General features: G+C 38.4%; 1 protein-coding gene across 1 annotated transcript in view; it reads right to left on the reverse strand.

Moving 5' to 3' along the window:
- Positions 1-12154, reverse strand: part of LOC140195380 (receptor activity-modifying protein 3-like) — a 75138-nt gene extending 62984 nt beyond the window's left edge. The window contains exons 1-3 of the mRNA XM_072253591.1: positions 11827-12154; positions 11090-11119; positions 10098-10275 (exon numbers count right to left, since the gene is read on the reverse strand). Coding sequence (XP_072109692.1) covers positions 10098-10275; positions 11090-11119; positions 11827-11878 — 260 coding nt within the window. The 5' untranslated portion in view covers positions 11879-12154. The remainder of the gene's footprint in view (positions 1-10097; positions 10276-11089; positions 11120-11826) is intronic.
- Between the last annotated feature and the right edge of the window lie 1177 nt (positions 12155-13331).

Below are 13331 nucleotides of genomic sequence, written 5' to 3' on the forward strand. Positions count from 1 at the left end.
CAGCATACCATTCGCCTTTTTCACCGCCTGCTGTACCTGCATGCCCACTTTCAATGACTGGTGTATAATGACACCCAGGTCTCGTTGCACCTCCCCTTTTCCTAATCGGCCACCATTCGGATAATAATCTGTTTTCTTATTTTTGGCACCAAAGTGGATAACTTCACATTTATCCACATTAAATTGCATCTGCCATGAATTTGCCCATTCACCCAACCTATCCAAGTCACCCTGCATCCTCTTAGCATCCTCCTCACAGCTAACACTGCCGCCCAGCTTCGTATCATCCGCAAACTTGGAGACGCTGCATTTAATTCCCTCATCCAAGTCATTAATATATATTGTAAACAACTGGGGTCCCAGCACTGAGCCTTGCGGTACCCCACTAGTCACTGCCTGCCATTCTGAAAAGGTCCCGTTTATGCCCACTCTTTGCTTCCTGTCTGCTAACCAATTCTCTATCCACATCAATACCTTACCCCCAATACCGTGTGCTTTAAGTTTGCACACTAATCTCCTGTGTGGGACCTTGTCAAAAGCCTTTTGAAAATCCAAATATACCACATCCACTGGTTCTCCCCTATCCACTCTACTAGTTACATCCTCAAAAAATTCTATGAGACTCGTCAGACATGATTTTCCCTTCACAAATCCATGCTGACTTTGTCCGATGATTTACCGCTTTCCAAATGTGCTGTTATCACATCTTTGATAACTGACTCCAGCAGTTTTCCCACCACCGACGTTAGGCTAACCGGTCTATAATTCCCCGGTTTCTCTCTCTCTCCTTTTTTAAAAAGTGGGGTTACATTAGCCACCCTTTGCTTCTCTTTCATTAATTATTGGAATGATCAGAATAGAGCTTTAAGCTTTTAGAGGAATTCACTTCCTTATCTTATGAAACCACTTTGCTTCTCTTAAAATATGATTTCCAATATATCTACATCTTTCAATACCTTCCCATAACATGCATAGACTGTTTCTAAAAGATGGTACAATATTAGATATTTTGTATGTAAATACCTTAATGAAATTTTATTCAACTCGTCATTTTAATAATGATCAGCATTCAGATGGAAAGAAAAATGACAAAACTACCAGATTAGCAAGAATATCACTGATGTAAAATGCAGAACAGCAGACAGTGTTAAGGAGCTTAATTGTAACTATGCCTACGATGTAATGAATTACGATGACTGCTAAAGTTAAACATCCTTATAATGTTCTTAGGTTATTGACATAATGACAAAATCCTTCAGAAGTGATATTTTAAAAAGTCACATCATTTTCTTTGATTGATGAATTTATTTACCTAAGCAAGTGTGAAGGTGGGTACTAAACATGGTGTTTTAGAGGATGACTGGAATGTTCAGAATCTGAGCCAAGTTTTATCCTTGACCTAACCGCCAAAAATATATTATCTAATCATTTATCTCAACAAACCAAATTCAATTGACTGACAGTCGGGGCAGCTATCAGCCATTCACAGTTAATCTTACCTCGATTCCATATAGGCTTAGACAAATACACAAGATCAAAAATGACTTGGAAGGCAGATATTCACATATCTAATCTTCTGCTTTGACACTGGACTCAATGGCGACATGACAGACTTTGAATCTGACCCCTCAGTTTTGCAATAGGTTCAGGTACAAATGAAATTGGGTCCCAGTTTATAACTACTTTATTTTTAAATATTTAATTATTTGTCAACAAAATGGTGTTTATGATTAAATATTTTTGAATTTATTATTAATTGTTAAATGGCACTACAAATTAGAACTCTATGAAAATTCGTCACTTGAGGCCACATTATTGTCCAGTGTTTCCTGTGCATAAACAACTTCTTCTCATTGGAGACAAAGGTCAGATTGCTTTGCCTTCCACAAGCAAAATATCTACATCAAGGCACAGTGAGCCCAGGTACCAGCGCGGAGCTAGGATGATCAAGTTTATTTCATTATAAAGTGATACTTAAAGGATTGGAGAGGCCAGCTAGCTGGCTGCACTAATGAATATTTTAAAATTACAAACAAAAGAGATAAAATTAACGTTTCAGGAGCAGAAGTCATCTATCATGGTTGGGAAAATAAAATAAAAAGGGGAGGTATTAAGTAGTGTATCTAGCACGTCATCTTGAACAGATGAATATGTCCAACGTTGTTGAGTGGAGCAAAGACTGAAGAAGTGAAGGCGGGGGCAGGGTGTAAGGAAAACTCCAGCAATCTCCCTTGTTGGTTGATTTTCTAACAATTAGAGGATTATAGATGTTATATTCTATTGAAAAAGCAAGAGGAATAATCTAGTTGCATGAGTCTAACGTCAGTGATTAAAAGCTACCAGAGAACATTGTCAACGGCAAAGTAATTCATGCTCAGGGAACCTTGGACTAATAGGACAACCAGAACTGATTTGTAACAGGCCATGCCCAATTAATATCATCAGAATTTTTCAGTGAATGAAAAAGGCTTATGATGGCACAGCTGTGCACATCTTATATGGACTTTCATAATGTAATTGATAAAGCAAAACCCAAACAGATTTAACGATGTATTAGAAGCATGTGCTAATAAAATAATATTGGTCATTTGCCAATGCTATTGGCTACACAATAGGAGAGAGGGCAATGAATGATTTTCTTTTTGGGTGACATATGCGGTGGAGTTGCCAGGAATCAGTAGTAAACCCATTGTCCTCTCATCATATAAATGGTCAGCAATTTGATGAAAGGAATACAATTTTGAAGTTGGGCAGGTAAATATAAACATTGCTAAGTACAGGGCTGAAGATAACTTCAATTTTTTCAGTGCAATTTCATGGCTAAAATTTCCATTTTAACCTGTGTGTCTGCTTTGGCCACTTTATCAGCTTGTACCAGTTCACATTCAGCACCACCTACAGAGGAAGAAATAAGTCTGGTAGAGGCAAACTCAGGAGGATACAGCAGAAAAAACAACATGGGCATATTTATAACAGAAGAATTTAAATACAAAGAAGTGTGAATTCATGCAGTGTGGGAGGATTATAGAAAGACTGTGACTTTAGAGATATAAAAGCATAGCATTCAAAAAATGTTGAGTTTGCCAATGCAAATTAATAAAATAGTTAACAAAGTTAATAAGATTCTTGACTTTGTAAATGGGGGTGGAGAATAGTCTGCAAAACTTATTTAACTCACTGATTACGTGTCAAGAGTATTGTGTGAGATAGGGTTAACATTTTTTAATAACACTTACATATGCTACAGTTTTGAATTCTCTCTGCAGATAGTTGCATGTATTCTGCTAGTTTCTCTCAGATTAAAAAAGTTAACATCATAACTCAGCAATTCTTATCTCTATCATTACAGCAGACCACAATTGCGGTCTCTTCGACTGTTTTAATTGGAAATGTTTATATTAATAAACCCTAGAGTCAGAACTGAACAACAGTAATATAACAAATTAACAATTGTACTTAAATGCATAAAAAACACATAACTTTCTGTATAAAACAGTGAGAGGTGATGAGGGTCAGCAACGTTAAATTCATCTGTGTTATTATTTCAGAGGACTTGCCCTAGGCCCAGCACACAAGTGCAATTATGAAGAAAGCACGGCAGCACCACTACCCCCTTGGGAGTTTGCGGAGATTTGGCACGACATCTAAAACTTTGACAAGTTTCTATAGCTGTATAGTAGAGAATATACTGACTGGCTGCATCACAGCCTGGTATGGAAACACCAATGCCCTTGAAAGGAAAATCCCAGAAAAAGTACTGGATATGGCACAGTCCCTCACAGGTAAAGCCCTCCCAAACCTTGAGCACATCTACATGAAATGCTATGGCAGAAAAGCAAACACCTATCATCAGGGACCCCCACCACCCAGGACATGCTCTCTTCTCACGGCTGCCATCAGGAAACATCCATAATCCAAAGGTTCTATTTATTTTACTGCTGTGAGCCTGACCATATTGCTATCCTAGAAAAGGCCTGGCAAAGCAATTGTATGTAATTTCCTACTTTTGTTATAGTATCTTAACACTTTCTTGGCACAGGATACATTGCATTTCAACTAGGAATATTCATTTTGGGGGAAATCTTATGTGAGGAGTAGGTTTTTAAAAAGACTGCCTATTAATAGTCATTTTTAAAAATTTAATCAGTGAAAGCAAAATGTAAGTTTGACAGTATTACTGTACAGAATACTGAGTAGCTTGGCCCAATCAACTGAGAATTCATTCTGAATATTAATGATTAAAAATACGATGCTGAAAATTTGATAGTTACCAGCAATTTATGAGCCACTAAAAGGAAGTTCACTAGCTATGTGCCATTATACATGTTTACGAGACATCAACACAAGGTGTTAAAATTAGATTTTGTTTTCAACCTACTGCTACAAATGATATTATTAAGTTGCATGTCAACTTGTAATTTCCTTCTGTTCATTGACAAAATAGGTGGTTACAGCCCTGTTTGGATGTTACAAATATATATCACTAAATGGGTACTCCTTTGAGAGTACAAATACTCAATCCATTTAACACAGTAAAGATGAGGACTGAATAGAATTCCAATCTGCTGATTCCTATGAAAATATCTGGGAACTGCATTGAAGCAAACCATTACTCTTACCCTAAGTGAAATAAAAATTCTTGCATTTTCCTTCTAGCTCACAGGGAAAGAGAGATTACAGTCCTCTATGGCTAAAGGTGAGAAAAATTCCTACTTATAACTCTAATCACCTCAGCAGAAAATGGAGGCACAATAATTAAGGACAGAGCATCATGTATATCGAGGACGCCAGTCAAATGTCAGACACAGCGAAGGATTGTGGCAACAGGTGTCTTTGGGATCATCTGAAACATCCCCAAATAGTCATTCATAAACAGCCACCCCCCACCTTTCTTCTTTGAATCCTATTCCAAAATCTCCCTATCTCCTTTACCCTTCCCAACCAAAGCATAATCTCAGTCCCTATGCAATGTTATATTTCATAAAGGGCTCAACCATTTCTTCAGATAAAATTTTGGGTTAATGCTACTTCTGCAACGTGCATAAAAGTTATACGGTTTTACCCCATGACAAATTTGAATATTCATAAATTCACCATAACATGATATGAAAAAACTTTCAATAAACCTGATAGAGGTGTATAAGATGATGAGGGGCATTGATCGTGTGGATAGCCAGAGGCTTTTTCCCAGGGCTGAAATAGCTAACATGGAGGGGCATAGTTTTAAGATGCTTGGAAAAAGGTACCGAGGGGATGTCAGAGGTAAGTTTTTCACACGGAGAGTGGTGGATGTGTGGAATGCACTGCCGGCAGCGGTGGTGGAAGCGGATACAATAGGGTCTTCCAAGAGCCTCTTAGGTAGGTAAATAGAGCTGAGAAATATAGAGGGATATGCGCTAGGGAAGTGCTAGGCAGTTTCTAGAGTGGTTTACATGGTTGGCACAACACTGTGGGCCGAAGGGCCTGTAATGTGCTAAATTTCTATGTTTAGATCTGTTAATTTATGGAAAATACTACAAAATTGCTACTGCTGAGGATGAACCACAATCTGATCAAGAACAGTGCCATCATTAGAGCCATAGAGGAACATAGTATATCAATATATATCCAACTTAACATAACTGATTTTTAGAATTTTCTGCAACCCAGGAAACTTCCTTCTTCATCAACCCAAATCAATATTCTAACCCAGTTTTTCTCAACCTTTTTGCCCTTAAAATAATATTCAAGTCTCAGGGAACCCCTGCGTAAAAATTATTATATCTACAGCTCATAGTACATTAGCATAATCAGTAAGTTGTAGATACAATAATCCAAAAAAATTGTCAATGCTCTTTTCAATACATAATTAACTTTTAGCCAACTTTTTTTAGAAAAGAAAGGTAGTTAAGCTGAGCTTACCTTTCTTGAAATTAATTTCTTTCCCTTTCAGAAATTTCAAAACTCATAAGGCAAACATAATAAATTTCTGTTAAATAACTGGCTTAAGCCAAAATGGGATTTAATTTTTCTAAAGGTAGGCTCAGTTGATTTAATTTAAATAAAGGTTGTAAATTGATCTTAGTTCATGCTATTTACAACATGAAATTTTTTATTGACAATGTTCAACAGTAAAGTTATGAAGAAATGATAAGAATAAGTAATACGAATAAAAAAATAGCTTAAGACTCAATCTTACATAAGACTTTGAAAAAACAGTTTCTCACTAAGTGACACGATCAGGCTCAAATATAGACCTAGCATGTGAAACCTGCTAGGTAATTCAGGAGAGAGGGGCTGACGTCACTGCCCAAGTTGAGCAAGTCCATTCAATGCTCGTAAAATGCACTTTACACTCCTCATCAGTCTACCGTGCAACACAGCACTCACCAATTATCAACGGCCTCCCCTATCTCGCCTCAAAATCTGAGAGCAGACTCAACCAAATGAACGCGGACCTACTGTGCACTGCCATACTGGGCTGAAAGGCCTCTAACGAGATTGCCAACGGGCCACTGCCCACCACTGCAAGCACTAGCATCACGCATTGCACAAAGTCCAAAACACGATGTTTATTTTTTTTTCACGATCTGTCGTGGAACCCCGATTGAGAAACCCTGCTGTAGTCTGTATATGTATCACCTTCAAAAACATTCCAACTGCTCCACTAATTTCTGTATCTGTATCTAGATGCCCTCATAAAAAACGCCAATGAATTGCAACATAATAGTGGGTACAAAGTAAACAATGCCCAAGAAATGGTGTAAAGAGAAAAATATTCATTGAAAATGTGCCAGAATTGACTGCCTGCATAGATATTGTATGAGTGGCAGTGCAGAAATAAAATTGTTAAAGATGGAAGCATTTTTCCTGAAATGTTAACCAAAGGAAACAAAATCAAATAATACGTATTTTTGTATTATCTTCAATATTCCTCAATAAGAGACTTTAATCAATGCAATCTATCTAGAATGACTTATGTTCCTGACAATCCATTAATTTATTTATGCATTACCAATACAATCATAAAATATATTAAGTTTTATTATTTTCCTCATGAATATCACAAATGGAATAATAATAGAAGCTATAACAGACCAAAGTAGATCACAACATCTATTAAAACTTTGATATTGCTCAATGATTTTCAATCATTCTCTTTGAAGTCACTAATAGACAAACCTTAAACTGCGAAAGATGCGAGTCACTCATATACTGTTCCTTGATTTATACAATCTTACATAATTGCTTTCAGTAAATTATGTCTAATCATTTATGTCCAAGCGTGTTAACCAAAAAATTCCCAGAAGTCATTCTATAAACTACTAATGGAATTTAAGAACAAATTCCTCCACAGAAAATGTTTGGAATATGAGACACTACTACATAAAGTGCTGGCATACATTTTATTTTAGATAGTCCCTTGGGATTAGGAATGATGGTATCTTTCCACCTTGTGGGCTCTAAAGTGTCTAATGATGCTAATGTAGAAAACACAGATTATTACACAGATGGGACAGCAGATGGCTGATGGGGAGAGCAGGTGGGTAGTTCATGAAGTGGTGTACTCCTTCAGGCACTGATGTAGCCTCTGTACACTGTGAGAATCTTTGGTTCTCAATACCATCTTGAATGTTCATTTTCCAGCTTGAGTAGTGAAGGGGCAGATGGTCCCAGGCGCTGGAGATGTTGCACTTTGTAGCGTGGGTTTTAGCTCATCTTCAAACCTTTTCCCAAGTGTATTTTTCCCCATAATAGATCTCAGAATACAGCATCTTTTTCAGGAAATTCCACCCATCAAATCTGCACCGACCAACAACCATCCCAAACTTCTCTCACATTGTTGATCCTAACCTGATAAGAACATACCATATGTTCAGAAAAGGGAAAACAATTACCGAAATGTATATAACACCTTGCAAAATCTCATTGAAATAGTTTAGTCCTGTGGTCACTACAAAGTTTAGGAAATTCAATATAAAGTAAACTAAATGTAAAATATAAATTACAATATTTCCTCATCGACTTGGGCATATTCCGAAAGAGGTAAACTTTCATTTCAAATGACAGAGCCTAAAATTTACAAAATGTACACAACCTCTGATACTGCTTACAGACATAAGTAGACATTTTACAGATCAGCTCATTATGTCATTTTTTACATTTGTCCCTCCAGTATGTATTTTCTGTATGTCCGATTCTGCTTTGATGTACACCATCAAGGCAAGATAATAATCAGATCGGGCAGATTCTTTCAATAGAAAGTCAACAAAAGCAAGGAAAGTAGATGCCATTAAAAATAACCCACACAAAATGCTGAAGGAACTCAGTAGGCCAGGCAGCATCTATGAAAAAGAGTACAGTCAACATTTCAGGCCGAGCAGGAGTCCTGCCAAAGGGTCACGGCCCCAAACATTGACTGTACTCTTTTCTATAGATACTGCCTGGCCTGCTGAGTTCCTCCAGCATTTTGTGTGAGTTGCTTGGATTTCCAGCATCTGCAGATTTTCTTTTGTTTGCCATTACAAATGGATATTGTGAATGAAAGACCTAAATATGATAGCATAGAGCTTACTTCCCTTTAACTGCAAATTATAATGTATCTTGCAGGCTGAAGTCCAAGGTGGATTCAGAATTTGCTGAATGATAGGAAGCCAAGGCTGATTCTCCAAATGGATGCCTGTAACTAGTGGGGTATCCCAGGGATTCAGTGTTAAAACCTGTTATTCATATAAATGGTTTGGGTGTGAATGTACATTAAGTAATTAGTAAATCTACTGGTAGCACCGAATTAGAGGGTGTTGCTCATAGTGAAGTAGATTACCATGAATTAAAGAGATCTTGATCAGTTAGAGAGATGGACTGAGGAATGACAAATGGATTTCAATTTAGATAAATGTAAGGTGATGCATGTTCGACACTCAAACCAGGAAAGGATCTATACAGTGAATAACAGAGCATTGGCGAGTGTTATGGCACCGAGGGACCTGGAAGTACAAGCGCAGAGTTTGCTGAAAGTGGCTGCACAAGTAGACAGGGTGGTGAAGAAAGTTTTTAGCATGCTTTATCAGTCAGGGCATCAAGTTTAGGAGTAGGGGCATTATGTTGCAGTTATACAAGTCAATGGTGAAATCGCTCTTGTGAGTATTGTGTACAGTCTTGGTCACCCAGTTACAGGAAATTGTCAAGTGGCACATGGTGCAGAGGACATTTACAAGGATGATGCCTAGGCTAGGAGCCTGAGTTCTAGGGACAGGTCGGCCACACTGAATCTCCATTCCTTGAAGCTTAGAATGACATGACCTTGCAGAAGTTTATAAAATCATGAGGGGTATGGATAAGGTGGACAAATATAGTCTTTTCCCCAAAGTTGAAGAGAACACAGATACAAGAGGGGAGACATGTATAAGAGACTTGAGGTATAACATCTTTACACAGAGGGTTGTGGTCAAGGCGGGTAGAACTGCGCCATTTAAGAAGCATTTAGATAGGTACATGGAGGGAAGGAGCTCAGTAGGTTATAGGCAACTGGGAATAGCAGGGAAGATGCTGTGGTCAGCATGGAACAATTGGGCCAAAGGGCCTGTTTCCAAGCTGCATTACTCTAAGTTTCAAAACAGCAATAAAGTCCAGCATCTTGTTTGGTAATTTAAATCATATCCATTGAGAACTGCTCTACTGAAAAAGCTTACGACATAATCTTTTGTAGATGATGTTCCATTAATTATTTCTAAGTTCAACACTTGCACTTTTCCATGATCTTTCAGTTATCATTTTTTGACTTTATACCAATGAATTATAAACCAATAGCAACCACCTACAAAGCAAATTAAGACAATCAATCCTTCCATAAATAATATAATGCAGGCTGCTGAAATCTCTCATTACGTAGGCAAAGAGCTGAAAGCTAATTTCTACGCTAGAATTTAATTCTTTCAGAAAAGAAATGATGCATGATTTATTATCAAAAGATCTATAAATTGATTATCAGCTTTTAACTGGCTAAAAATATTTATAAAGCATAAAAACAATATACATGAAATAATTATTCTTAATTTGTGCATTTGGTTTTACAAGCTTGAAATGGCAAAACAGAAAGGCACTTAAAATGATCCTACTCTGCAATGAGTGTGAAGTTGCACCAGTCACTGGAATTCATTTCATTGAGTTGGTTTTCAAACAGATATCCACATAAGTATACTTTTTCGAGCATAGCTGTCACATTGCAGATCCTTACAATTTTTTCATCTGATTGGTTTGATTGTAATTGATCATGCAAGTTTGTAAGGTCATTGGCTGAAAACAAAGAAGAAAATGTATTTCAATAAAGCATTAAAACTTTTGATCCAACCTTCACCATCCCCCAAGAATTTAAATAGTTTTGATAATAAGATCTTAGTTTTCAAATTAAAATTATGTTACATTTTCTGCCATTTGCAACCAATTGCATTCCTACCTGCAGTGCAAGCCAATTATCCTCTTTTTAGATTTTTTTCCTATAAATTCCTATCAAAATATAAAATGGTTATTTACTGTATTGCAGCAGGGAAGTTTGGGTACCCAGTCTTTGGTTCACTATACACTTGTTGCATTGTTAATAAGATTTGGTGCTGTAGAGATATTCAGTTGACTTCAAAACAAATGAGGGGTTTAGTTATAATTTTCAAGCACTTAGCTTTTCTTTACATAGTGCTCATCAGGATAATCTCTAACACTAATTACAATTAATTTTAGTGAACCGAGGTAATTTACATTATTAAATGCCTATCAGAAATCTTCAGCTTTGCACACAAAACAACCTGGCATTTTGACATGAGAATGCACCCAAATGCACAAGTAGTTATTAACCAGATAGTGGTTACGGAGAATTTTGGATTGACAATTTTAGTTCCTGACTTTTCTGTTGCAGGAGTCAATCATGTGAACATTTTGCAAGCTGCTACAAACATTGATGTTATGTATATACGGAAGTAGTTGGGACATACTGTACGCAACAGCAAATTACAAATAACATTCATTAATGAATACACAGGACAGAAGCGAGCATTTGCAAAGCTAAAAAGGCGAAAGCGCGCGTTCAGCTTTGTAAATTAATGTCAATTCCGCTTACCTGCAAGACCAGGGGTCAACAAATTACTACCTACAAAACACAGAAAAACAAAATCAGAAGATCAGACGTTCACGCTTTTTTATATTAAACAAGACCAAAATAAAACAAAATGCGAACGATTCTACACTTTGTGCTAATCTAACCACGATTATACTGAGTTAGTGGGGTCTCTTGTTTGGAGAGCATTGTATGTGTATGACCCTCGTTCATTCCATGCTGGTCCAATCGCGTTCCCGGCCGTCACCGCCACAATTCTAGATCACTACCCGCCCGAGACAAGGGCTGTTCACACTTTTGGACAACGAAACCAAACCGAAAAAGTCACAAAAATATGAATGAAGAGAAGTTTTTATTATTTTTTAAAAAGTGGTCGAAATGTTAATTAATAATATTTTCTCAAAGAATGTATGCGCACTAGAAGAGCAACTAATGAAATTCGTTTAATGAAGTGAGCAGGGAAAGGGCAAAATGTACCAAAAGTGCCGATATAAAGATGGAATGGAATTAAGCATGCTGGATCTCTCTCCAATACGACATTGTCCTGCTGTGGGACAACACATGTATTACAATGAATCAGAGGGAGCCTGAGAGGCGACAAGGTAAGAGTTAAGTGCCGTGGGTACTCATGTCTCAGTCGGCTGGCAACCTCGGCGTTGGTGCATTAGTGTTCTTTCTATGTTGAAAAGGGGATGGGGAGATGGGTTGGTGAAAGGGGGAAGAAAGAGTATCCATCTTACCCAAAACGGCGAAAGCCAGGAGCTGCGCAAGAAGCACGGCATCTCTGTCCATCACGATGAGCCGGCTGCATTGAATAGGGACAGGTCTGGTCGTTCAGCACACTCCCTGTCGCTCGGTCCACCTCGCACACAGTCCCAGGCGGGCTGCCTGTGCTCGGGCAAGTTTGTCCCAACTTCGAACACCAGGGTCTCCGCTCGCTGCGGAAATGCAGCGACTTCCCCAATTCTCGAGCTCTGCTCTGTGAGTTTTTATTTGAATATAAAATCAAATAACACAGCAGCGGTGCGTTGTTTTTGCGCTCGATGTCTGAGTTTCCTTTTTTACCCCCCTCCCCCGCGCGATTCTCGCTTCTCCAATCGATCTGCCTGGCGCAAGATCACATGGCCATTGTCAAAATAAAATGAGCCGTCTAGTCAGCGCTCTGCACCCCAGTTCATCACTGGCAGAGAGCTCGGAACTTACTCCAGTTCCAGGCAATACTGCTTCAGCTATTTCCATCGGCTCAGTCGACACCCAGCTCCCCAGCATTTCGGACAATAGAAATTATCTCCACATTAATTGTTAGCATATTACGAAGATAATCGTAAAATAAAAGATAATAGCAAAACGTCGTCTCTCAAATCGCACTTATTTCAGTCACGTTACAACCTCGAGTCCCTTTTCATTTGCAATCCAGTTACAATGCCGGGACTCTTTGCTTTTAGAGTCTTGTTACAATCCAGGGTCTATTTGCATTTACTATTTCGTTGTAATCCCGGAGCCCTTTGCACCTAAAGTCTGGTTACATTTGCTGGTCCGTTGCCTTTATCGTTTAGTTACAACCCCGGATCGCTCTGCACAGTGTTGTTGCCACCCTGGTCCGAGTTGCATTTACAGTCCAGATAAATAACACCGCTTGACGGTCAAGAGTGGCAAAACAATTTAATGCAAAAACTACAAGCTTCCTTGCAAACCACACCTTGCCCTCAACCTTTTCAAAATGAACTTGTCCCTGACAAGTTTTTATTCCCAGTTGTTATTCCCCCCCACCTCTCTCAATGATCACAGAGCCACATGGACATTTAGAGCTCTCATCAGGTCCAGTTTATTCCTCTCCATAGGTGCTACCTGACCTGCTGAGTTCCTCCTGAATTTTGTGGGTGTTGCTTTTCGATCATTGCATTCCCATCAACTGCGTTCCCGCCCCCACCCCGAGGATCATCTCACTCCCACACATGGTCTTTGCTATATTCAAAATCTCTCCATAACCCCAACAAGGTATCTTTACTCTCCCCACTGCTCCACACTAGATCCATCTATTCCACCATGTCATGAAACAACTTCCACCCCAACAAGATTTTTCTCGTTTGTTAAGAAAACTTAAAGTGGATGGTCTAAAATTGCAAGGGATTCGGCGGGAAAGGCTTCTCTGCTTTCGCTGACAACAATTCCTCTGAAATTCTGAATTCATGCCTGGATAAATGTCACAATGCTATCATTTAAAAGTCTACCACTCTCTCCATTG

Source organism: Mobula birostris, chromosome 3 (genome assembly GCF_030028105.1).
Source record: "Mobula birostris isolate sMobBir1 chromosome 3, sMobBir1.hap1, whole genome shotgun sequence".
Taxonomy (NCBI): Eukaryota; Metazoa; Chordata; class Chondrichthyes; order Myliobatiformes; family Myliobatidae; genus Mobula; species Mobula birostris.